This window comes from Giraffa tippelskirchi, chromosome 12 (assembly GCF_054371585.1).
Source record: "Giraffa tippelskirchi isolate mGirTip1 chromosome 12, T2T-mGirTip1v1.2.pri, whole genome shotgun sequence".
In the NCBI taxonomy this organism is placed as follows: Eukaryota; Metazoa; Chordata; class Mammalia; order Artiodactyla; family Giraffidae; genus Giraffa; species Giraffa tippelskirchi.
Window position 1 is genome coordinate 84,769,541 of NC_137286.1, and position 26,773 is coordinate 84,796,313.

General features: G+C 42.2%; 1 protein-coding gene across 2 annotated transcripts in view; it reads right to left on the bottom strand.

Moving 5' to 3' along the window:
* EPSTI1 (epithelial stromal interaction 1) overlaps positions 1 to 22,524 on the bottom strand; it is a 96,238-nt gene extending 73,714 nt beyond the window's left edge. The window contains exons 1-2 of one of the 2 annotated variants that reach the window (XM_081550851.1): positions 22,247 to 22,524; positions 1,691 to 1,749 (exon numbers count right to left, since the gene is read on the bottom strand). In XM_081550851.1, coding sequence (XP_081406977.1) covers positions 1,691 to 1,749; positions 22,247 to 22,425 — 238 coding nt within the window. In that variant the 5' untranslated portion in view covers positions 22,426 to 22,524. Of the gene's footprint in view, positions 1 to 1,690; positions 1,750 to 21,134; positions 21,524 to 22,246 lie in introns of those variants that run through there. The other variant, XM_081550853.1, reaches the window with a different exon arrangement.
* Positions 22,525 to 26,773: the final 4,249 nt, after the last annotated feature.

Sequence of the window (26,773 nt, forward strand, 5' to 3'; positions counted from 1 at the left end):
GAAAGACACCACCCAGTCCTAACCCCATGGGGTCACCCTAAGGCGCTTTCTCTCCAAGAGTTGGCACAGAAGTACAAATGTGAAAACAACCTGAACTCCTGCTAAATAAAGAAGTTTAGTTTTTCCTCCCATTCTGGCATTTTTCAAACCCTACATCATTTAATCCTGGAGAAGGAAATGGCAACCCGCTCCGGTATTCTTGCCCGAAGAATTCCAAGGACAGAGGAACCTGGCAGGCCATGGTCCGTAGAGTCGCAGAGAGTTGGACACGACTGAAGCGACTAAGCGCACATCAATGAATGTTAAAAGTTTCCTATAGGGTGTATGCAAAACATTCATGTGGCAATAAGAACTTTGCACACACAGTAAACATAAACCCCCATAGAATTCTGATGTCCGTATCCGCTGCATTTTAAATATTCCGCAAGATTACTGTAACCATGAGGAATGAGGGCTCTCCAGTTCCTAGTTCCTGGGCCACTAAGCTGAGCCTACTCCCTGTGGAGCAGTGCCCAGTTCCCCAAGTACACACTGACTGGCAGCAGGGGGCGCCAGAGATACTAGTTCTGTTTTTTCCAAGGTATCTCATGAGACGTGATTATTTCAAACATCCATTTATATTTTTTAATTATTAAGAGGGGGGAAAAAAAACTTCTGAAACATCTCAAAAATCCAGACCACACTGAAGCTTAAATTCCTGTTAACCACTTAAATAAAAAACTTGTAATACGCCAGAATCTTTGGGATTCCATTGGTCAACTGCAGGCAGTACCCACAGTCGCCATGTCTGCACAACTGTGACCGTCATATTCTGCACAGACTCAGATGTACCACCCAGGAGGCTACTTGTCCAGTGGAGACCTTTAGAGAGCTGCCTTCCTGTTGTGCCCTTATGTCCATCAGTCATTACAAAATCAAATTTCCTAGTAAGATCAAAAAAGGAGAGCACAGGATCTCAGTGCTAGCCCCATAGCTGACTTGAACAAGCCTCAGAAACTTCTCTGTGAATGAAACGAACTTTAGTTCTCCTCCTAACTCTAAAATATAATGCTGTCATTTTAAACAGCGGCACTTATTTTACTGTAACATTAATACGACATTAATCATGTTGTAGGTCCGCTAGGTACAAGCAGCACAAAAACAAGCAAGATGTAGCCCTGCCCTCAAAGAGCTTATAATCTAGAGAAGGAAAGTGAAGTCACCAATAAAAACATCTAAGGTTAGACTCTGTTGGTTACAAAATTATAGGAACACAGAAACTAAAGAAAAAATTTCATTAAGAAGGAATGGGACTGATCCAGGAAAAAGATTATTTTATAATCTATTTCATGTATCACTTGTCTCTTTCAAAAGTGTTCCTAGTCCTGTAAAGATATCTGAAGTGAGTACAATTTTGCAGAACTTGATAGGTCAATTGGCAATAGGTATGAAATTGTTTAACTGCAACAGAAACCTCAGATTTATGATTGTGCAATGAGTTCTGCTATTAGCATAGAGAATCAAATTCAGGAGCATTAACAATAAAATAGTTTTAAAAGGTATAATTAAAACTGCCAAAATTTATAAGGGAAAAAAATGAGCTCTAATGAGGCTATACAGATCAGAAACTAAAAATTCTTCAGACCAATGCAAGCCAATTCTACTCTGTAAGAAAATGAGCAGTATTTTGAGTGTTAAATAATATACATACTCTGTTGTATCTCATTTCTTCGTTTTTCATTTGGTGTTATCAAGGTATATGCACCTGTGCTAGAAGGAAGAGAAAAAAATCAATTATCAGGAGAAATTATTTTTTAAAATACTTATTTATTCGGCTGCATCAGAACTTAGTTGCAGCATGTGGGATCTAGTTCCCTGATCAGGGATCAAACCCAGTCTCCCTGCATTGGGAGCACAGAGTCTTAGCCACTGGACCACCAGGGAAGTCCCCATGAGAAATTATTAATGCATGTAAACCACCAGATATTCTTTCTGATAATGTACTGTATTTATGGTCATCACCATCAAATAGGTACTATGAAAGATAATCTTCCTCTAAAGACCCAAGTGTGTTCTCCAGGAGCTTACAGTCTAGTTGTCAAAGTAAAACAAGAACACATGGCCAAATATGGAAATATAAAGCAGTTGGTGAAGCCTGACAAGTGACTACTTCACCATTAGGTCTCGGTAAACCGCAGGGATCCACTGTTCCTCCAGGTGGCCCTCGTGGGCACAGCCACTGGAGATGACTGGCATTCTCCCATGTCACCCACACTGGGAATACAGGAAACACTCCTTTTTTGTTGCCACAAACTGGGTGTAGGGGCCATTTGCAATGCAGACACCTCTTCTTAATGACCCATTTGAGTGGCCAGATGGCCACAGTCTTGGGTTTTGGGGCGTTGACTTCCAGGCAGGGGTCCACTGGGCCCCTCATTCTCCTGGGGACACAAGTTGAGCATAATCAGGAGCTCAGAGAAGCAAAGAGTCACTTCATTGCACTGGGCACAGGATGAGCAGGTGGGGAGGGAGTGGGAATTAGGGGAAACTTTATTTAAGCAGAAATATTCAACACTGAGATACAAGAAGTTGTTCAAATATTGCGAGCTTTTGCAGGCAGAAACTCCGCTTGATTGATCTGTATATGCCCAGCCCCTGGCACAAAGTAGCTGCTTGATGAATGTGGACTGAATTGAAATGAAACGATACCACAGACCCCAGTCTGTGAGTCTGTGCTGTGGTGGCTCTTCTTTGTCGTGACACATGTAATCCCACAAAAGTATGAGTACTTCATACAGCAAAAATATAACACAGCAACCGACTGCAGCATACATATGGGTACAGTGTGAGGGGAAATGTTATGGACAAATACAATCAGCTTAAATGTAGGCCTTTAAAAAAAATCCTAGATACTCTTAGAAGTCTCTGTCCAACACAGAATGTACCGTTTCAAAGGACAAATTAGGAAAGATTGAATAGTAGAGGCCAAAAGTGCTGATTAACAGAAGCCGTTTCTTCCTTATCTCATTATTTTCCTAGCAGTGAGGCTTCAACCAGTTTCAAACTGAGCTTTAATTTTAGACTTGTACATGGGAGATGTGCGACCCCCTCTGCATGCAAATGTGGCTGCTGGATGCCCAACTACCTAACGGATATCGGCAGACGTTGCCTGTGTAGCCTCACATACGTACAACGTGATGAATACAAAATTAGGAGGCCGCCGCTGGAAATTAATCCCTTGTCCATTGCATATTTTTTGTTCACCCTCAGAAAGATTTTTCACTCAAGTGCCCACACTTGATAGAAGCTTGAGAGCTGCAGTTCTGTGGGTCGTACCTGCAGACCTGAATATGATGCAACAGTGAGCCATTCTGCAGGGCCTTAAAGATGAAACATGAGGTGCTGGACTTAAATGCCAAGGATGAAATGACTGCAGAAGCCTCAAGGTCCCCTCACGTTGTGGTATGGAGCTTCTCAACATACCAGGGGTTTGACTACACTGCAAATCAGTAGTTCTTAAACTTTAGCATGCATCGGAATCACCTGGAGGGTTTATAAAATGCTGAGTTTCTGATTCAACCGGTATGTGAGGGAGAGAGGAGCCTATAACTTGCGTTTTTAACAATTCCCAGATGATGATGATGTTCTGGATCTGGGGACCACACTTTGAGAAGCAGGGATGTAGATCAATCAAGCTGTCTTCAAATACTTGGACTAAAATGGAATTGTGCATGCATGCTCAGTCATGTCTGACTCTTTGCAACGCTATGGACTGTAGCCCACCAGGCTCCTCTCTCCGTGAAATTTCCCAGGCAAGAATACCGGAGTGGGTTGCCATTTCCTCCTCCAGGTGATCTTCCTAGCCGAGGGACTGAAATCACATCTCCTGAAGCTCCTGCATTGGCAGGCAGATTCTTTACCACTAAGCCACCTGGGAAGCCCCAAAAGGGAAGTGAAGGATTCATAAATATTGATAAAGACCTAGAGGTTAAATCATATGCCAAAGATTATAAGGTTTTTTTTAAGCAATTGTGTTGAGACTCAAACCTAGCGCTTTTGACTTAAACCACGGGGGTGTCTGGAGCTAAATATTCATCTCAAAGTAGAAAACATAAAATATAACTGTTCTTAACTTCAGTCTCTTGATAGACTTCCAAACAAAGGAAGTAAATGTAACTGAGCACCCATTATGGTCTTGTGTGTTAGGGGCTTATGAGGAGAGAGGAGAGATACCAAAACACAGATACAACCCCTTTAACAGAGCTTATGCCTGCCAGAGCAGGAGACTTATAAGAGACTCTGGTTTGATCCCTGGACCAGGAAGATCCCCTGGAGAAAGAAATGGCAACCCACCCCGGTATTCTTGCCTGGAGAATCCTAAGGACAGAGGAGCCTGGAGGGCTACAGTCCGTGGGGTCATAAAGAGTTGGACACAATTGGGTGATTGAGGATGCACACTTAGGAACAATCCATGAAATCATCAGAGCAGACCACAAGGGTGTTTGCTAAGAGAAGCTCCATAAAGAATTTCCCAAATTCCATGAATCTCTCTTACGAAATTTTCAAGAAAGGTTTGAAAGGAAACAACAGTTTGTAAGATTTTATTCTACAATATCTAGTTAAGTTTAAGTGTGACAACATCACACTAGAATCTTTAGTCTTAGGACTAAATAGGACTGTGGTCAATTTATGGCCAACATAGGTAGCTGGCAAGTACCCAGACTCAGAACAGGGCCATGAGAAAAGGAGAATTCTCTAGCCTTGAAATCAGAGGCTTTTAACTGAAAACGTTTAAACATAACCCTGGGCTCAAGGACAGTGGCCCCAGTAATAAATGTTTTATGTTAAAGAATTCCTTAGCAACCTTCTTAGCAGTATTTTTTTGGCTTAAAATGTCAAAGCTGAAACATAATATTCAGAAGAAAGCATTGGCCAAGCAATGAAGCCTCTATTCCTCTTCCTTCATGTAGGAAGAGGTGCTTAAGTTTAAGGATTGGCTTTTTATTTTTTAATATCCTGTGGCACAGCCTAATGCCTGAGTAGACACAAATATTCATCTTTGCTCTCTTCGCTTTTCTTTGACATGAATAACAAGTATAACTTATTCATGTTTTCAGCCAATTAGTTTCCACCCACAGCAAGGGCCTCTGCTGTTCTAACCTCCATGTCGTCCCTTTCAACAGCCTGACTCTCAACGCTGCTGATGGAGACAAGCCCAACCTAACTATATTTAGTATTCCAGTCATTTCCTGATTAAGCAACATTCAGAAGCCACTGAAATAAATGTATATCTTTGAAAATGAGTTTCCTTAATTACCTCACTGAAATTTAATGAAACATCTCCATTTGTAAGATTATTCTCACTTTCCAACAGCCCACATCCATGAGATATACTAAGGGAGAACGTATAAAGATTAGCATATGACAAGGGAAAAGTGTTTTTCTGTACCATTAAAATATACACATTTAAGAATTCTTTGCCTGTGAGCTCTCTCCTAAGCTACACCACTGTCTCTCTTGTGCACATTCTTGCATGTTTTATATAAGGTCTCATCAATAAGCACTCTATGAAAAAATGTTATGTTGAAGTTATGAAGAATATCTTGGCTGGATAAAAGTATTACATAAATATATCCCCTGGTGTGTATAAACCGCAGCATATGTAATTTAAATTTCTAATTAGGAACAACATTGATTTGACTGAAAAAGGAATGTAGTCACAAGCAAAAATTCAGAAAGTATTACAAACAGATAAACCAGAATAGTAGACACAAAGTTTACTGTCCTATAAAAAGTTGGTTTGAGGTTTTCATATTCAAGAAAATCTTACCTTTGGGGGCAACTGAAACAAAGAAAACATTTTGGTTAATCAAACGTAGTGGATAGGGTTTCCCTGGTGGCTCACTGGTAAAGAATCCACCTGCTAATGCAGAAGACACAGGTTTGATCCCTGGTCCGGGAAGATCCCACGTGCCTCGGAGCAACTAAGCCCATGAGCTGCAACTACCGAAGCCTGTGCATCCAGAGCCCTACGAGAGAAGCCGTGGCAACGAGAAGCCCACGCACTGCAACTAGAGAAAAAGCCCACACGACAATGGAGACCCAGCACGGCCAAAGAGAAATAAATAAAATTATACAAAAGCACTGGATATTTAATTTCTAGATAAGGTTTTCTATATTGTTTTTTAAAACATGGTTTTCAGCACAGGACTCTGAAGCATATGTTTTTAACCAATGTGAGTCAACTTATATAGGGCTTTCGGGTTTTCAAGAGTTGTTTTGTAAAGAGACCATATTCCTAAATTAAAAAAAAAAAAAAAAGATTAGGCTGGGTAAATCATCCTTGACCCCTAACCTGTCACACCAGCCCTGACCCATATTCCACATCCCTGGTGTGGAAGGACTGATGAATTCTCTTTAGTCTCAGAGTCTGAAGAGCCCAGGACTTTGTCTGCATGCCCAAGAGTCTGCTGTGACGCTGGTTAGTTCTGTAACTCATAGCTTATGATGGAGGGCTGAACAGATGTCCAGAAGGCTGGCTACATAGACACCCAGAGAGAAAAGATAAGAAGAGACCATCAGGACACCAGGGCCTTTGTTTATAGAAAGACACACACACACACACACACACACACACACACACACACACACACACCCTCCACACACACACACACACACACCCTCCACACACACACACACACACACACACACACACACACACACACACCCTCCACACACACACACACACACACACACACACACACCCTCCACACACACACACACACACACACCCTCCATCCAAGATCCTCATGTAGACCCATGGCTTAGTGAGAGGTGGTAAATTGATGCAAATTAGAAAAAAGTGCCCTTTCTCTCAGGCAGAGGTAAAAAGTGCCCTTTCTGTCAGGCAGAGGTAACCCCACCTGATTAGGGCACATGATTTGGTATGTATTCCAGCTTCAAATTACTATCTTAGCCAGATAATCATATAGCATAGACCTGAAAGATGGGATGCTTCTTCACTTAAAACACACATAATATTATAGAGACTCTCCATCTTTAAGAGACCAAAAACCAGTGATGGAAGTAGAGATGAGAACCAACTGGTAAGAATACTTGCAAAATGTTTTAAATTGCTTCCTCAGTAAAAAACTACAAGAAACTCACATTTTCAGAACACAGAGATGTCAGATCTGGGATGTGACTGGAGCCCACCTATAAGCAAATCTTTGCTTAACAGGCTATTACTGTGTCATGGATGCTGGCAGAAGACAAGACTCCTGAGTCAAAGACAAAGGACTCTATTACTCATGGCACAGCATCAGCATCAGCATATTTATGTCTGGTCTCTCTCTCTCTCTCTCTTTCAGGTTAACATGATGGATGTTGCACACACACAGTGTTTGCATTGCAGCTGAGGAACACTGAATTGTGGAACCCACCATTTTTAAAGCAGGTAGTAAGCAAGCCTGGTCTTTTCTCTGGGGAGAATGTACCTCATTTCTCAAGGTTCCCAGCTACATAACAACCCTGAGAGATAGTCCAGGTTAAAGAGTCGTCAGGTACACTATCTTGGCACACCCAGCAAGACATCTAGAATGCAAGAAACCCAAGGAGGACTATCTTTTCCAACAAGAGAATATTTAAGAATGACTTAGTGATAAGAAAAAATGGTATTTGCATAAAAAATACTTAGCAAATTGTTATACACTTTCTATGATTATTATTATCATCACCATCATCATTATCATTAGACTAAGCTCTGATTATGTCCACATAATCAGGTCTGAAGCATTGCTCATTTGGGTCATCTATAACTTAAAGGAGAAAACTAGAAATGCAAGACATAGGTATTTATATCTAAATATCTGCACAGAATATTTAAAAATGAAATTCATCCTGATTTTGAAATCAACATACACTCATATAAGAAAAAGGAGAAAATTATCATTAAGACATTTAAAAGTCACTCATAACCCTACTCCCCAGAGATCTCAATGACAGTTTTATTTGGGTGAATTTCAGTTCAATCTATATTATATACATATTACACAGAGGCAGTCATATCTTAAGTCCAATTTTATATGCTTTTTTCACTTGTAAGTGGTTTTTCCAATTATGCACATAAGGAGCTTAATATTAAATGGATACATAATATTTCACAACATTGATTCATCATTAATATAACCACTCACTTAACCATTTCAGTTGTTTCAGTTGTTCACTATTATACTCCTGCAGGATGTACAAAGCATAAAACAAAGATTGCACAGAACATCATCCAGAAGAAAACCCTTAATAGTTCTCTAAAATCAATACTCTGAACAGTAATGTGGACTACATTTAAAGTTTTCTTCCTTAGATATCCCATTTGCATTTTCCAATAGTTTGATCATATGATTGATTTCTGCTCATATGCTTGAGTCTCCTCAATGCCTAAACCAGACAAGATGCCAGCCTACCTACCCATTCATTCTCACCGCCTCCTTACTAAAAGCACTCCTGTATTATTCAGGTTAACAATGTGCCTAGTAAAGACTATAGTCTCCAACTTGCTTTATAATCCAACATGACGTGATTGTTTAGCAAACTGAGATATAAGGGGAAGCCATTGAGAAGGATTTCTAGGAAAGCTCCATTAAATGAAGACAGACAGATGGACAGGAAAGGTATTTTGTTGCCTTCCCCTTTGCTGGATGGTTGAAGTGGTAGCTGGTGCTCAAGCAACCATCTTGGTCAGTGAGGCAACTTGTATATAGACGACATGCCTCAGAAATAGCAGAGCAGAAAGAAGTAATCTGGTGCCCTCTAACTGTAAAACCACCACACTGCTGCTGCTGCTGCTGCTGCTAAGTCGCTTCAGTCGTGTCCGACTCTGTGCGACCCCATAGACGGCAGCCCACCAGGCTCCCCCGTCCCTGGGATTCCCCAGGCAAGAACACTGGAGTGGGTTGCCATTTCCTTCTCCAGTGCATGAAAGTGAAAAGTGAAAGTGAAGTCGCTCAGTCGTGTCCGACTCTTCACAACCCCATGGAGCGCAGCCCACCAGGCTCCTCCATCCATGGGATTTTCCAGGCAAGAGTACTGGAGTGGGGTGCCATTGCCTTCTCCATAACCACCACACTAGTGGTAATCTCTTGCCAAATTGCCTGGCTTTGAACTATAATTCTGTTACTTCCTAGCTATAGCTTTGAGCAAATTACCTAGTTTTTCTATTCTCTCACCTGTAAAATGGGGATAACAAATATCCATCTCTTAAGAGTATAAAGTGTTTAGAACAAGGCTAGGAAATAACAAAAGTTCTATTAAGGTTGCCTATTATTTGTACTATTATTAGCCCTAGACTACTCACCTTCAGAATTATTCTATAGGAGAGAAACAAAGCCATCAATGCTTAAGACACTTATTTAGAGATATCTATTTTATTATATGTAATTATAATAATTATATATAAGACATTATTTTTCTCAGCTTCAATTGGCAGTAGAAATTGAAGGGCATAATGGCTCTAAGACTTTCTACTTGGCATAAAAAGTGAAAAAGCACAACCTACACTTTAAAGAGGTCCTTACATCAAACAGCTTGTTTATTTCTAAGGTTCTGAATTGCAAGGGATTTTTCCTTTCTATATTAGTTTAGTAATGTTTAGTTTTTTGTTCTGGGGGGCGGGCGGATAGTTTTTGTTTTTTTTTTTTTTTCTGGCTGTACCATATAGCTTGAGGGATCTGAGTTACAGGATCAGGAACTGAACCTGAGACACAGCAGTGAAAGTGCTCAGTCCTAACCACTGGACTGCTAGGGAATTCCTGATGTAGTCTAGATTTTTATAACAAGCAGATAAAACTTCACTTTTACAGCCATGAAAAACATATTCCAAGGATTTTTAAATGAGAAAATATTTAAAGATTTCTTGAAGCAGGGGTTCAGATTTTCTGACAAGCCTAGGTAGTCCAGGATTTCTGCTCTCACTGGTTCCCTAGTAAAACAAACACTGGGCAATACTGGCCCATGAGTTTTAAAGATGGCAAATGTTTTCAGTTTATGTCAGTTCAGTCAGTTCAGTCACTCATTCATGTCCAACACTTTGCAACCCGATGGACTGCAGCACACGAGGCCTCCCTGTCCATCACCAACTCCTGGAGTTTACCCAAATTCATGTCCATTGAGTCCGTGATGCCATCCAACCATCTCATCCTCTGTTGTCCCCTTCTCCTCCTGCCCTCAATCTTTCCCAGCATCAGGGTCTTTTCCAGTCAGTCAGTTCTTCTAATCAGGTGGCCAAAGTATTGGAGTTTCAGCTTCAACATCAGTCCTTCCAATCAATATTCAAGACTGATTTCCTTTAGGATGGACTGGTTTGATCTCCTTGCAGTCCAAAGGACTCTCAAGAGTCTTCTCCAACACCACAGTTCAAAACCATCAATTCTTTGGCACTCAGCTTTCTTTATAGTCCAACTCTCATATCCACACATGACTAGTGGAAAAACTATAGCTTTGACTAGACGGACCTTTGTTGGCAAAGTAATGTCTCAGCTTTTTAATATGCTGTCTAGGTTGGTCATAACTTGTCTTCCAAGGAGCAAGCATTTAATTTCATGGCTTCAGTCACCATCTGCAGTGATTTTAGAGCCCAAAAAAATAAAGTCTGTCACTGTTTCCACTGTTTCCCCATCTATTTGCCATGAAGTGATGGGACCAGATGCCATGATCCTAGTTTTCTGAATGTTGAGCTTTAAGCCAACTTTTTCACTCTCCTCTTCCATTTTCATCAAGATGCTCTTTAGTTCTTCGCTTTCTGCCATAAGGGTGGTGTCATCTGCATATCTGAGGTTATTGATATTTCTCCCAGCAATTTTGATTCCAGCTTGTGCTTCATACAGCCCAGTGTTTCTCATGATGTACTATGCATACAAGTTAAATAAGCAGGGTGACAATATACAGCCTTGACGTACTCCTTTTCCTATTTGGAACCAGTCTGTTGTTCCATGTCCAGTTCTAACTGTTGCTTCCTGACCTGCATACAGATTTCTCAAGAGGCAGGTCAGGTGGTCTGGTATTCCCATCTCTTGAAGAATTTTCCACAGTTTGTTGTGGTCCACACAGTCAAAGCCTTTGGCATAGTCAATAAAGCAGAAATAGATGTTTTTCTGGAACTCTCTTGCTTTTTCAATGATCCAACAGATGTTGGCAATTTGATCTCTGGTTCCTCTGCCTTTTCTAAATCCAGCTTGAACATCTGGAAGTTCACGGTTCACGTATTGCTGAAGCCTGGCTTGGAGAATTTTGAGCATTACTTTACCAGCATGTGAGATGAGTGCAATTGTGCGGTAGTTTGACCATTCTTTAGCATTGCCTTTCTTTGGGATTGGAACGAAAACTGACCTTTTCCAGTCCTGTGGCCACTGCTGAGTTTTCCAGATTTGCTGGCATATTGAGTGCAGCACTTTCACAGCATCGTCTTTCAGGATTTGAAATAGCTCAACTGGAATTCCATCACCTCCACTAGCTTTGTTCGTAGTGATGCTTCCTAAGGCCCACTTGACTTCACATTCCAGGATGTCTGGCTCTAGGTGAGTGATCACACCATCGTGATTATCTGGGTCGTGAAGATCTTTTTTGTACAGTCCTTCTGTGTATTCTTGCCACCTCTTCTTAATATCTTCTGCTTCTGTTAGGTCCATACCATTTCTGTCCTTTATTGAGCCCGTCTTTGCATGAAATGTTCCCTTGGTATCTCTAATTTTCTTGAAGAGATCTCTAGTCTTTCCCATTCTATTGTTTTCTTCTATTTCTTTGCATTGATCCCTGGGGAAGGCTTTCTTATCTTTCCTTGCTATTCTTTGGAACTCAGCATTCAAATGGGTATATCTTTCCTTTTCTCCTTTGCTTTTCACTTCCCTTCTTTTCACAGCTATTTGTAAGGCCTCCTCAGACAGCCATTTTACCTTTTTGCATTTTTCTTGGGGATGGTCTTGATCCCTGCCTCCTGTACAATGTCAGGAACCTCCATCCATAGTTCTTCAGGCACTCTATCAGATCTAATCCCTTGAATCTATTTGTCACTTTCACTGTATAATCGTAAGGGATTTGATTTAGGTCATACCTGAATGGTCAGTTTTTGTTTCAGACTTTAATAAATTGCCTTTTAAGTGTTTATGGGGGGTTGTGGTTACAAACATTACAGAACAAAGGAACCATCATTGACTGATTCTCTGATATAGAACAGACCCTTCAAATACAGTCTTCTCCCTTTGATGATTTTTTTTTCCTGTTAAGCTTTTGTTTCAAATTCAAGTATATTCTGAATAGATGCAATTAACCTTAACAATATGTATAACCTTATGTATAACCTTACAGCACTCTGCTGACTTTGAAGTAAGTAACGTTACTGTGTAATTGAACTAAGTTTCTTTTTTTTCCCCCTCATTTCTGCTATGCTTCTACTGATTATTATAGGTATTATGTGTTTGCAGGCTTTCATCATACTGCTGATTTATTGTTTCACTGTTTCAGCTGTCAAAAGATTTTCTGAGAAATTCCCACTCACTTTTGATATTATATTTGAACAAAAATGATTGCTCCCCAAGACTTGGCAGAATGCAAATACGTATCATACTGAGGAGTGGAATCTAGTGCAGAAAAGTTGGAAATTCATCCTAAATAGGAGCATAATTCCTCCCCTCCTGTATAAACAGGAAGGTAAATTTGACCTAATCATACCAAAGTGTCTTTTCTTTCCATCCACTCAAATAATCTCTTTTGCCATGCTCAGAACAATGCTTTGCTTTTTACTCTGTGGGTAATAACCCACTAGTGGACCATGAAATCAATTTAATGGGTTTATTTTCAATGAATTAGAATAGAAAATGTCAAAGTACATCACATATAGTAAGTAAGGGTAAGAACTGTTTTCTGACATTTTTTTCAGTTATCTATAAACTCACATATCCCATACATGTACTAGGTCATGAATGTCAAATGCATTGCTAACCTTAGGCTATGGTCAGAAGTCTGAAAGATTGCTGGAAGGCAGTATGCAGTTAAGGTTGCTCAGAAACTGTGACAGTGAGAAAACTGTTTTAATGCAAGCCAACCAAGCTGTCATGAGGAAATGCAGCAGAGAACAGAGCATCCCCACAGAAAGTTTGCTCTGACAAACTACTTTTCTATCCACATCACGTTAACGCTGGAAATAAATGTCACATTGCTGATTCTGCATAGTAGCACTCTCTTTGGCCTATGGCAGTTCTGTTTTCTTCTGTGACTAGAGGACCACTGACAGGAGATTCATGAGTTGCACTGTCATTCCCTCCTCCAGCTCCATCATGTGCAGGATCCAGACTCTGGTATAGACTCGGGTTTGACTGCTGGTTCTGTGACTTAAAAAGCCATGAGACCTTAGGAAATCATATACTCTCTCAAGACTCCGATTCTTCAACTAAAATGGGGCAAAGTGTTCACTGTGAAGAGAAAAATGAATTATATGACGTGTGTAGCACAGCATTACAAGTTTGAGACATCAGAGTTTGAGCTATTGGTTGTTATTTTGGTTTTCAGTCCCTCAGCGTACCCAATTTAACTATTCTAGATCATAACTGATTTCTTCCCGCTACCACAGTGTTGTGATGCTTTGTCACATTTCTCCTGTCTAAAATCAGTCAAATAGCAGAGCTCTACTGATTAGTTTTGTAGTAGAATCTGGTCATCAGTGAGACACCTACCCAGCTCATTGAGTTGTATAATTATCATTGAGTTAAATACTATCTGTTGTTTCACAAACTTTCTGAATGCTTATGAGCCCTGCCTGGAGATTGAGTTAAACAGTTCCCTAATGAATAGCTACCCTTACTGAGCCATCAAGAAGATTACTCATTAGAATCAATCATAGATTTTCTCTTCCTATGTACCATTATCTCAGAGCACTAAAAGGAACTCTGGCATTATTCGGTTCTCCATCTCCAGGGAGAAGTAACAGCCTGATGCTTTCATGCCATTTAACATCTACAGGCAAAAGCTTATTTTCTCACAGTCATAACAGGAGACAGCAGAGAAGTCTGGGGCATTCTCAGTGAAGAAATAGTAAAAAGCAGTTCCTATAGGTGTCATAAGTTTGTAAAAACTTGCATTTCATTTAAGACTATTTTATGTGGCTAGTTTGGACTCAAACGAGCTGAATCAAGAATGACTTAAGTTTTTTTCATGGCCTGTTTTAAGCATAAATTATACATCAGGATTAAGAGTATACTCAACAATTATTAAATAGTGATGTTTATAAAAATGGAACTAATACTATAACTTTATGACTATGTTATCATCTAGGCCATCTTATATTTCACCTTACATTTACAAAATGTTTATTAATGTAACACCGTGTTCTTTAAGAGAGAAAAATCAGGAATTGGTCATTAATCAGGGGGCTTACCAAGCCATCCTTTATTCTCTGTTCACTCTCCCTTGAGATTTTGCAGATGAGGAAGAAAAGAAGTATTAATTACCAGGGTTACTTTCTTCCCTGGGGCACAAGGAGCTGGAGAAAGCATTGAGGTTAGAGTAAAAGACTAGAGAATGTCCCCTGAGCCCCAAGGGAGGAAATAAGGAAAAGGAGAGAGTTTCCACAGAACACAGGGCACTCCCACAGCCATGGTGTCTCCGGTGCTATGGTTGGGAGTAGGGTGTATCTTAAAGGTTGAGTCGGTTTGGGTCCTCCTAGGAGCAGACATCAAGATGAGGTTAGACGAGCAAGAGATCTGCTGAGAGGAACACCTGCGAAGGATAAAGGGAGCAAGCAGGAGTAGGCAGGGAAGGCCTTGAGAACGAGCAAGAGATCTGCTGAGAGGAACACCTGCGAAGGCTAAAGGGAGCAAGCAGGAGTAGGCAGGGAAAGCCTTGAGAACGTGAGCCCGTCTGACTCCTGTGAAAGGAGAGAGGGAAGGAGGATTGCATAGGAAGAGCCTCGGACTGGTATACAGTTCTGGGAAAATCTTGGGTAGGTTCGTGGGGAGTCTTCTGGCAAAAGCTGCCCCATAGAGAAGTCCCACACTGGGATGCTCAGCCCCTGGTGGAAAGAGGGCAGAATAAATGTGCTCTCAGAGCAAAGGGTGCAGTGGAGTCAAAGAATGGCCGCTAGAGCTGTCAGTTGGCTGTGCTCCCAGCTTTAAGTTGTTCTGAAGATCTGAAGAGCAGGTTTCCCTGGCTGCCACAGAGGCTGTTTAAACAATGCTGGTATAATGAGGTTTAAGCATTTGATCACTTTCCCCGGTTCCTGGCTCAGAGCTCCTTAAAATCCTTGGAATTCTAAGTTATAAGGGTATCAATCATATGTTAAAGTAATGATTCCTGGTGGGGGCCCTAGATAGCTTCAGGACTGGAGATGTTTTCCATAAAAAAAAAAAAAAAAAAAAAGCCACCCTGTGATTAGAGGGTTAGAACTTTCAGGTCTACTCCTTCCCCAGCTCTGAGGAGGGGAGAGGGGCTGGTGGTTGAGTTCAGTCACCAATGGCCAACAGTTTAATCAGTTATGCTAATAAACATCCTCAAACAGTGAGTTTAGGTCACTTCCAAGTTAGTGAACACATCTAGGTGCTAGAAGGGTGACCCACCCAGAAAGGGTGTGGAAGCGCTGTGCAACGCCCATCTCCATATCTTCCATTTGGCAGTTCCAGCGCTGTATCTTTTACAATAAAGCCGTCATTGTAAGCATAGAGGTTTCCATGAGTGCTGGGAGTCATTCTAGTGAACTGTTAAACCTGGGCATAGGGGAGGTCATGGGAAACACCCAAATTTGTAGTCAGAAATGTGGGTAGCCTGGAGTCCCCCTTACTGGCTTACTCCTAAAGTGGGGGTAGATTTGTGGGACTGAGCCCTTAACTTGTGGGGTCTATATCAATTCTGAGTACTGTCAGAACTGAATTAGAAATAATCAGTGTTAGGACATGTTTGTCAAAAACAAAACAAAAAACACAACTCCTAATTTATCTGGTAGATTAGAGCTCAAACATTCTCGCTTTTCCTGGAAGTACTTCCCCTGCTCCCAGGGCTAGTTCAGGCTCTGGCTCTCCTTCACGGAGCATATGAAGAGTTACTCATGTAATTCTCTGATAACTGTCTGCCCCGTTAATTAGACCATAAGCTTCATAAAGGCTTCCTGTATTTCTAATTAAACATCCAGAGCTAGAGACCCTCTCTTACTACAAGGTTGTTGTGAAGAATCAAAGAGTTAACATTTGTAATGCACATTAACACACATAACATTAAATACACAAGTATTTGCTATCATTTTTGCTAATCTTTGTGTCTACAGTTCTCACTCTAAAATTGGCCACAAATAAGGTAAACCGAGTTTGTATACAAATTAGGTTCAAGTTAGTTCAGTTCAGTTCAGTCGCTCAGTCGTGTCTGACTCTCTGCGACCCCATGAATCGCAGCACGCCAGGCCTCTCTGTCCATCACCAACTCCCGGAGTCTACCCAAACCCATGTTCATCGAGTCGGTGATGCCATCCAACCATCTCATCCTCTGTCGTCCCCTTCTCCTCCCGCCCTCAATCCTACCCAGCATTAGGGTCTTTTCCAATGAGTCAACCCTTCGCATGAGGTGGCCAAAGTATTGGAGCTTCAGCTTCAACATCAGACCTTCCAATGAACACCCAGGATTGATCTCTTTTAGGATGGATTGATTGGATCTCCTTGCAGTCCAAGAAACTCTCAAGAGTCTTCTCCAACACCACAGTTCAAAAGCATCAATTCTGCGGTGCTCAGCTTTCTTCACCGTCCAACTCTCACATCCATACATGACCACTGGAAAAACCATAGCCTTGACTAGACGGACTTTTGTTGGCAAAGTAATGTCTCTGCTTTTAAACATGCTATCTAGGTTGGCCATAACCTTCCTTCCAAGTAGTAAGCGTCTTTTAATTTCATGGCTGCAGTCACCATCAGCAGTGATTCTGGAGCCCAAAAAAATAAAGTCTGACACTGTTTCCACTGTTTCCCCATCTATTTCCCATGGAGTGATGGGACCAGATGCCATGATCTTAGTTTTCTGAACGTTGAGCTTTAAGCCAACTTTTTCACTCTCCTCCTTCACCTTCATCAAGAGGCTCTTTAGTTCTTCTTCACTTTCTGCCATAAGGGTGGTGTCATCCGCATATCTGAGGTTATTGATATTTCTCCCGGCAATCTTGATTCCAGCTTGTGTTTCTTCCAGCCCAGCATTTCTCATGATGTTCAAGTTAACTATATAGTAAAATTCCACGTGATGGGTTCGTTTTCAGAATATCTTTTTAGCATCAAGCTAAAGGACCACTTCTATCGATGGTTATAGACCAGTATCTAAACAAAGTGAACTTTGCCTGTATTACTGTCATAGGCAAAGAGCCTTTTGGGTAAAATGCCCTTCCAGAAAAACCCATGCCTTAGTCTTATATTTATATTTTCTAGAGTTTGGGGGAAGGGTAAAGGATTACTTTGATTAGAAATCTGTGCTATTTATTTGGCTTCGCCACACACACACAAGACTGGGTGTGAATCTTAGTTCTCCCAGCAGGGATCAAACCTGTGCCCCCAACAGTGGAAGCACAGAGTCGTAAGTACAGGACCGCCAGGGAAGTCCCCATCTTTTCCTCTTTAAATCTGTATAAATAGCGTACAATATTTAAGGCCAAGATAAAATCACCAACTCAAAATCATTAGGAAAGCTAATATTTATTAGTAAACACTTGTAATTACCTAAATCCACATAGAGTCGAGGGCTTAGCTTTGCCTTAGAGTCTATTAGAGGACCCCGGGAATCTTTCTAACAACGCGCCTTAAAGTATCTTTATATGTAAGTCAGTGTTTTAAACCAGTATGCTTTTACAAGGTATAAACACTCCAGGGTGACAGCAAAGTACCTGGTCAATAAACATTTGTGAAATGAATTCAAGGGTATCAGCACCCAACATTTACTGGATATTTGCTTTCTGCCAGGCATGAAATTGTTTTATACATACATATGTTCACACACACAGACACATATGGACCCTGAGAGGCTGCTATTATCCCACTTCACGTAGTGAAGACACTGAGATAAAATAGCTAAAACCTTGTTTAAGTGCAGAGAGTAAGTAACAGCAGAATCAGAACTTGAATCCAAGGTCTTTAGTTGGCATCAAAGCTCCTGCTCCTCTGCCCAGACTGGGGCTTCCTTAGTGAATAAGTGGAAGGATGCACACAAAACAAGGCCAAAGTTCAACCCTTCATCATATAAATAAGCTCACATTAAGAGAACAAGTGAGGTTTCACTATTAAGTACTCAACTCTATCCTTCCTTTTTCTTAATTTTCCATCAGAAAATGCTTCTAATTTCTCCCCAAGAAAATAAATCTTAATGGCTTTTTGTCAGTTTTATTGAGCTGTTATTAGTATATGCCATTCAACCACTTTCCTTAGTTTCCTGCTTCCATTAAAGGAGACAAGCAAGTATAAACAGCAGATATAAGTGACTAATGGAGATGTAAGGAGAGTTCAGAGTGGTCAAACCAGGATCTGACATGTTAGATGCTTAAGAGGAAATGTATCTTATAATGTTCTGCTTATTGTATCTGGTTCTCATGAAAATGATGAGCTCTGTGAAGCACAACTGAACCCACCCGGGCACTCTCTAATGTCTACTGGCAAATTGGAAACTACAAAATAGTCTGTAGTGAGGTCTTCAGATACTGAGGTCTGGAAAATTAATTAGAAAACTACCTCTTTCTGAATAATTCAGTCCAGCAAGATTCTGAGGGTAATTTACTGGTACAATTAATTTACAACTAAGAAAACAGATAGATGCCACTGCTAATGTTTATGTGATGTTATGAGCTTGCAATTAAATAATTATGTCTAAGTAGATGCTGTATAATAGAAAAAAGGCATAGAGGGTATTTATTATCAACATGAAACCATACATCCATGACCTCTGTTTTATCAAATGCTACAGCTTATAGAGCTGGAAGTTACTCAAAATTAATGGACTTCCATTATGACCAGATAACTCTCCTTTATTTTTTTTTCCCCACTATACTCAGCTTATGGAACCTTACTTACCCAGCAGGGATGAAACTCCAGGCCCAGGGAATGAGAGCACTGAGTCCTAACCACTGGACTGCAGTGGGAGTGGGGCAGTGCAGGGGGGCGGGGGGAATCTGTGAGGAATTCCCACACCCAGATACCCTGAGTTGGAGACAAATGCAGCAATTTCTAACTGAAATCACCCAGATCATCCACCACATCTAAGGGCAACTCTAAGTTCAGTTCACTTCAGTTCAGTTGCTCGGTTGTGTCTGACTCTTTGTGACCCCACGGACTACAGGATGCCAGGCCTCCCTGTCCATCACCAACTCCTGGAGTTTACTCAAACTCATGTCCATTGAGTTGGTGATGCCATCCAGCCATCTTATCTTCTGTCGTCCCCTTCTCCTCCTGTCTTCAATCTTTCCCAGAATCAGGGTCTTATTTTTTTAAATGAGTCGGCTCTTCGCATCAGGTGGCCAAAGTATTGGAGTTTCAGCTTCAACATCAGTCCTTCCAATCAATATTCAAGACTGATTTCCTTTAGGATGGACTGGTTGGATCTCCTTGCAGTCCAAGGGACTCTCAAGAGTCTTCTCCAACACCACAGTTCAAAAGCATCAATTCTTCGACACTCAGCTTTCTTTATAGTCCAAATCTCACATCCATACATGACCACTGGAAAAACCATAGCCTTGACTAGATGGACCTTTGTTGGCAAAGTAATGTCTCAGCTTTTTAATATGCTGTCTAGGTTGGTCATAACTTTTCTTCCAAGGAGCAAACATCTTTTAATTTCATGGCTGCAGTCACCATCTGCAGTGATTTTGGAGCCCCCAAAAAATAAAGTTTCTCACTGTTTCCCCATCTATTTGCCATGAAGTGATGGGGCCAGATGCCATGATCTTAGTTTTCTGAATGTTGAGCTTTAAGCCAACTTTTTCACTCTCCTCTTTCACTTTCATTAAGAGGCTCTTTAATTTTCTTCTTCACTTTCTGCCATAAGGGTGGTGTCATCTGCATATCTGAGGTTATTGATATTTCTCCCAGCAATCTTGATTCCACCTTGTGCTTCATACAGCCCAGCATTTCTCATGATGTACTCTGCATATAAGTTAAATAAGCAGGGTGACAATATACAGCCTTGACGTACTCCTTTCCCGATTTGGAACCAGTCTGTTGTTCCATGTCCAGTTCTAACTGTTGCTTCCTGACCTGCATACAGATTTCTCAAGAGGCAAGTCAGGTGGTCTGGTGTTCCCATCTCTTGAAGAATTTTCCACAGTTTGTGGTGATCCACACAGTCAAAGGCTTTGGCATAGTCCATAAAGCAGAAATAGATGTTTTTCTGGAACTCTCTTTGCTTTTTCAATGATCCAATGGATGTTGCCAATTTGATCTCCGATTCCTCTGCCTTTTCTAAGAGCAGTTTGAACATCTAGAAGTCCACAGTTCACATACTGTTGAAGCCTGGCATGGAGAATTTTGAGCATTACTTTACTAGCGTGTGAGATGAGTGCAACTGTGCGGTAGTTTGAGCATTCTTTGGCATTGCCTTTCTTTAGTATTGGAACGAAAACTGACCTTTTCCAGTCCTGTGGCCACTACTGAGTTTTCCAAATTTGCTGGCATATTGATTGCAGCACTTTCACAGCATCATCTTTTAGAATCTGAAATAGCTCAACTGGTATTCCATCACCTCCTCTAGCTTTGTTCATAGTGATGCTTCCTAAGGCCCACTTGACTTCACATTCCACTCAAAGTTGAATAATATTAAAAGCCTGGTACTTATGAATTCTTTCAAAAGTTAAGGGATGAAATAAAACCTATTTATTGGTCATAAGTTGTATATATTGTTCCTGAGCAACTAACATTTGCCTTTCATGTAACTAGAAGTTGATGAAATGGGAGAACTGAAAACGAAACTACCTATCAATAGAAAGTTCCAGTTCACAGAGGCAGCACTTCAAAAGCAGTAATGTCTTTACAAACCCTACTGTTGGCTTAATAAAGTAGCTTATCCACTGGTGGGAAAGCAAGCGTCGCTGACACTTTACTCAGTAAATGTTTCCAGGATAGTAACTGTAGTCCCTCAACCAAAGACCAGGAATAAATGCTACCTACCTGTTGATAAATGTAGAGCACTTCTCAACACCGGAGACAAGACACACTGCAGGCTTCCCTGGTGGTCCAGTGGTTAATAATCTGCCTTGCAATGCAAGGGACACCAGTTCAGTCCCTGGTCCAGGATGATCCCACATGCCACAGAGCAACTAAGCTCGTGCTCCACAGCTACTGAGCCCACACTGTAGAGCCCATGAGCTGCAACTGCCGAAACCCCCCACACCTAGAACGTGTGCTCCACAACAAGAGAAGCCCACACATGGGCAACTAGAGGAAGACCATGTGCAGCAACCAAGACCCACCACAGTCAGAAAAACCAATAATAACAATGTAAATAAATAATAATAAAAACTCTTAAACACTGCAGCCACTCATATCCTCTCTGACTCAGTCCTCTGGTGCTGAGAGGCTACTATTTTGTTGTTGGGATGCAAACTCCTAGAGGCAATATTTGCATCTTCTACCCCATAACACATTCCCTCTTCACCCTTACCTTAGCAGCTGATGTGAAAATACTATTTAGGGCAACGATTTTTTTTTTTTTCAAGAAAGGAAATTTTAAAATATTTTCATGTTATTTAAGGTCATCCCTGATGGCTCAGTTGGTAAACAATCTGTCTGCAGTGCAGGAGACCCGGGTTCGATCCCTGAGTTGGGAAGATACCCTGGAGAAGAGAATGGCAACCCACTCCGGTGTTCTTGTCTAGAGAATCCCCATGGACACAGGAATCTGGCAGGCTACAGTCCATGGGGTCGCAAAGAATCGGACACGACTGGGCGACTAACACACAAGAGCATGAGTTCTGGAGATACCTGGAAAATTGGCAAGAAGCCTAGGCAGTCACTACACACGCATGTCTTTCAGTCCTGGGACCAGTCACAAGAATCAGGAAAGGTACAGGGGTTTGGATGTTCAGTAAAGGACCCCGGACTGGCACTCTCAATTTATACAGTAATTCACGGTTGTTACTGTTTAGACAAGTGAACCTTCCTTCTCCCAGGAACCCTGTAATTGGGCCCATGTGTTTCAAACTCCAAAGATCAGGGAAGAACCTCTGGGTCTGTTCTGGGGCTGGGCCGCCACCGCGCCGGACAGGTGGTTAAATACTTACAACCTCTGGCCTGCGAGCTCCGTGGTCTCCGGCGAAGGGCTCTCGGGAGCAGCCTCCAAACCCCGCCTGGGGGCTTCCGGTGGGCCCAGCTCCCCGCGCCAGGCAGGGGGGTCCCGGGTCGGGCGGGAGGCGGCGGGGGCTCCGAACCCGGAGCCCTGCACTCTAGCGCGGGTGTACATGGTTCAGAGCCCGCGGGGCCCCGGCCGACGCCGCTGCAGGACGGATGCCGGCGGCGCTGGGATGCGTGGCGGGTCTCGAGAGTGCCACTCGGAAGAGCCACCGCAGCGGTTTTAACAGCTGAGTTTCGATTTCTCGCTCCCAGCAGCGGACAGCACCGCCCCCAGGACTTCCCCGACCTCGCTCCTCTCTGGCGCCCTCTGACCTGATCGCGGGAGACCGCCGCCCCGCCCAACCAGGGGTATGGAGCGAACCTGGCCGGCTCCAGGTGAGTCGGTTTGAGGTCTCACAACCACCTTAAATGGTGATTAAAAGCTTTCTACAGTCAGCCATGGACACCTCGTGTAAGCACGGAGTAGCCACCAGGTAACTGAAATCCCTGAAAGACGCCTTAGGGACTGTTTAACTGGTCACCCTAATATGAGGTTCCTGCAGAATATTTGAGACTGTGAACAATGTATTAACCTTCAGATGCCAGAGATTAGGTCAATAATTAAAATCATCTAGACACAATTTGGCCTTTCATCAGTAAAAGCTGCTGTTTGGCTTTTGCCAAGTTCGCTCAAGATAGAGGAAATGGAAAGTGAAATAAAAGAAAAAGCAGAAGTGGAGAGAAGCAAGACAAGGGGAAGGGGGAGATGACTCCACGGCTAAGTGATTGATCGGACAGTCAAGAAATTTTGATGAAATACCTGCTCTGTGCAAGACATTGGGCAATAATTCAACCATGGTGTGGGAATAGTTTGAAATACGGGTTTGCAAGATTCTGTCGGTCTGGGGACTAGTGCCCCCATCCATATATTTAAAAAGCTCCCGGATGGTTCTGAAGTGTGCTGGGTTGATCACCATTGTCCTAAAGCTGGCTGTACAACCATGAAAGAAGTCTCTTCCTTCACCTAACCTGTACCCTAAGACAGCGGTCCCCAACAGTTTTGGCACCAGGGACTGATTTCCTGGAAGAAAATGACGGTTGGAGACGGATGGTTTCAGGATAACTCAAGTGCATTACATTTATCATGCCCTTCATTTCTGTGGTTACTACATCAGCTCCACCTCAGATCCCAGAGGTTGGGAACTCAACCTCTGTGGATGTTCAGGGAAACTAGGGCTTAACCCCTCTGAATAATTCAAAGGGACATTTGGGAACGAGCCACAAAAGTCAAGAAGTTCACCAGGAAGAAGGAGGCTTGTGGCTTAAACTGACAAGGGGTGTACCTAACTCCAGGTGGGGCAGGATGATGGAGCACCCCAGCCTGCAGTCAGGGAGTCACCAAGGAGCACAACTGTTTTGCTTGTCTTACTGGTACTTGGCTCAGTCTGTAAAGAATCTGCCTGCAAGGTAGGAGACTGCCTGCAATGCAAGAGACTAAGGTTGGATCTCTGGTTCGGGAAGATCCCCTGGAGAAGGAAATGGCAACCCCCTCCAGTATTCTTGCCTACAGAACCCCCTGGACAGAGGAGCCTGGCGGGCCACAGTCCACAGGGTTGCAAAAGAGTTGAATACAACTTAGCAACCACATACTAGTACTTAGAAAACAAAGACAAATACATGTTTGATAGCTAGTGAAAGAATTAAATAAAGGGCAGGCAGTGGGTGGAGTGGGACAGGAGAGGAGAAGGTAGTGACAAGGTACTTGTCAGGAAAGGAAGTCAAGGTTTCTGGGCCACCCTGCAGTGTTAGAGGTCTGTCAAATAGACTTGGGTTCTTGAACTTCAGAACCACCTGGAGGGTGTGTTGAAACAGACTCCTGGCCCCTAATCCTTGTGTCTGAGATTCAGTAGGTCTGAGATGGGACCCTGTGGGGTATTTTGAGGATTTATAAATAACCCACATCAGTGGTTCTCAAATGGAGTTGATTTTCCCTCCCGCAGGCATTTGGCGATGCCTAGAGGTAATTATTGTGGAGCCTGGAAGTTGCTGGAGGTGGGACTGCTGGCATCTAGTGGAGGCCAAGGAAGCTGCTAACCCCCCTACAGTGCACAGGACGGGCTTCCCCATACAGAAAATCATCCTGCCCCAACATCAATAGATCAAGTTAAAAGCTTTTGAACAGCAAAGGAAACCATAAATAAGATGAAAAGACAACCCTCAGAATGGGAGAAAATAATTGCAAATGAAGCAACTGGCAACGGATTAATCTCCAAAATATGCAAGCAGCTCAGGCAGCTCAATATCAGAAAAACAAGCAACCCAATCAAAAATGGACTGAAGACCTAAACAGGCATTTCTCCAAAGAAGACATACAGACAGCCAACAAACACATGAAAAGATGCTCAACATTGCTCATTATTAGAGAAATGCAAAGCAAAACTACAATATGGTATCATCTCACAGCGGTCAGAATGGCCCTCATCAAAGAATCGATAGACAAATACTGGAGAGGATGTGGAGAAAAGACGACCCTCTTGCATTATTGGTGGGAATGTAAACTGATCCAGCCACTTTGGAGAACGGTATGGAGATTTCTTTAATAACTAGGAATAAAACTACTATATGACCCAGAAAACCCACTAGTGGGCATATAACCTGCTACTGCTGCTGCTGCTAAGTCGCTTCAGTCGTGTCTGACTCTGTGCAACCCCATAGACGGCAGCCCACCAGGCTCCCCTGTCCCTGGAATTCTCCAGGCAAGAGTACTGGAGTGGGGTGCCATCGCCTTCTCCGATATAACCTGAGAAAACCACAATTCTTAAAGACACATTTACCCCAATGTTCATTGCAGCACTATTTACAATAGCCAGGACATGGAAGCCACTTCAATGTCTATCAACAGATGAATGGATAAAGAAGTAGTGATACATATAAACAATGGTATATTACTCAGCTATAAAAATGAACAAATTTGAGTCAGTTCTAGTGAGTTGGATTAACCTAGAGCCTGTTACACAGAATGAAGTTAAGTCAGAAAGAGGAAAATATCATATATTAATGCATACATATGGAATCTAGAGAAATGGTACTGATGAACCTATTTGTAGGGCAGCAATAGAGATGCAGACATAAAGAACAGATTTGTGGACATAATGAGCGAAGGAGAGGGTGAGACGAATAGAGTAGCATTGAAATATATACATTACTATATGTAAAATGGTAGCCAGTGGGAATTCGCTGTATAACACCGGGAGCTCAACCCGGTGCTCTGTGACAACCTAAAGGGGTAGGATGGGGTGGGAGGTGGGAAGGAGCTTAAAGAGGGAGAGGACATATGTATACCTATGGCTAATTCATGTTGATGTATGGCAGAAGCCAGCTCAACATTGTAAAGCAATTATCCTCCAATTAAAAATAAATAAATTAGGAAAATGAAACGACAACCCACACCCGTATTCTTGCCTGGGAAATCCCATGGACAGAGGAGCCTGATGGGCTACAGTTCGTGGGGTCACAAGAGTTAGAGATGATTTACTGACTAAACAACAGCCAAGAGCCAGAGTCATTTAATGGTTGCTGTTTTACGGGGACTTTAAGGTTTTCACTTTGTAAGTGGGCAAGTGGTACAACCATTCATTATTAATCAGGCGGAAGGTGAGGGAGTTTGACTTGAGACTGGGTGGGCTGGAGATGCCTGCAAGGTAAGACATGCTTACCGTGGATCTGGGTGGCCTTTCTAGAGGTGATGAGCTTCAGAATCTCTTCCCCTGGGAAAACACCACAGGAACTTCTGTTTCAGAAGAGAAAGCAGTTGTTTTTGGTGGTTAGATTACATTCAAATTTTGAGTAAGGGAAAGCCCATTAGGGGAAAACCAGTTCTGTTAAAGGTTAATAGTAAAACTGACTTCAGGAATGCACTGAGTTGACCATGTTTATTTTACAACACAACCGTGCAACACAACCATGTTTCAAACATAAGGTAGAAATAGAAGATAATGGTCAAAATCTAAATTGCTTATTCTATTAATATTTGCTACTCTTGGCTACATTCTCAAAGTGTTTTTAAAAATACGAATGTGATTTGTGATTACAACAGACATCTACAAGCTTCTCCAGGGTGCTTAAGCGTGAGTCATCTACTACCTTATCACCCATTGTCTCATCAGTCACTCAGTCGTGTTGGACTCTTTGCGACCCATGGACTGTTACCGAGTCCAAGCTCACTCTGTTCACCACACAAGAGGCCAGTGAAAGAGACCAGGTGTTGTGACAAGGAAAACTACTTTACTCTGAAAACCAGCTGACCGAGAAGATGGCAGGCTAGTGCCTCAAAATAAACATCTTATTGGGTGTCTGGATGCCCAGCTTTTTTATAGATCAGAGGTGGCAGGGGAGGTGAGGAAGCAAAGTAAAAAGGCCATTAATCTTGCAAATATCTCCCAGAATGGCACGCATCAGGCAGGGGATCTATAGGTGGA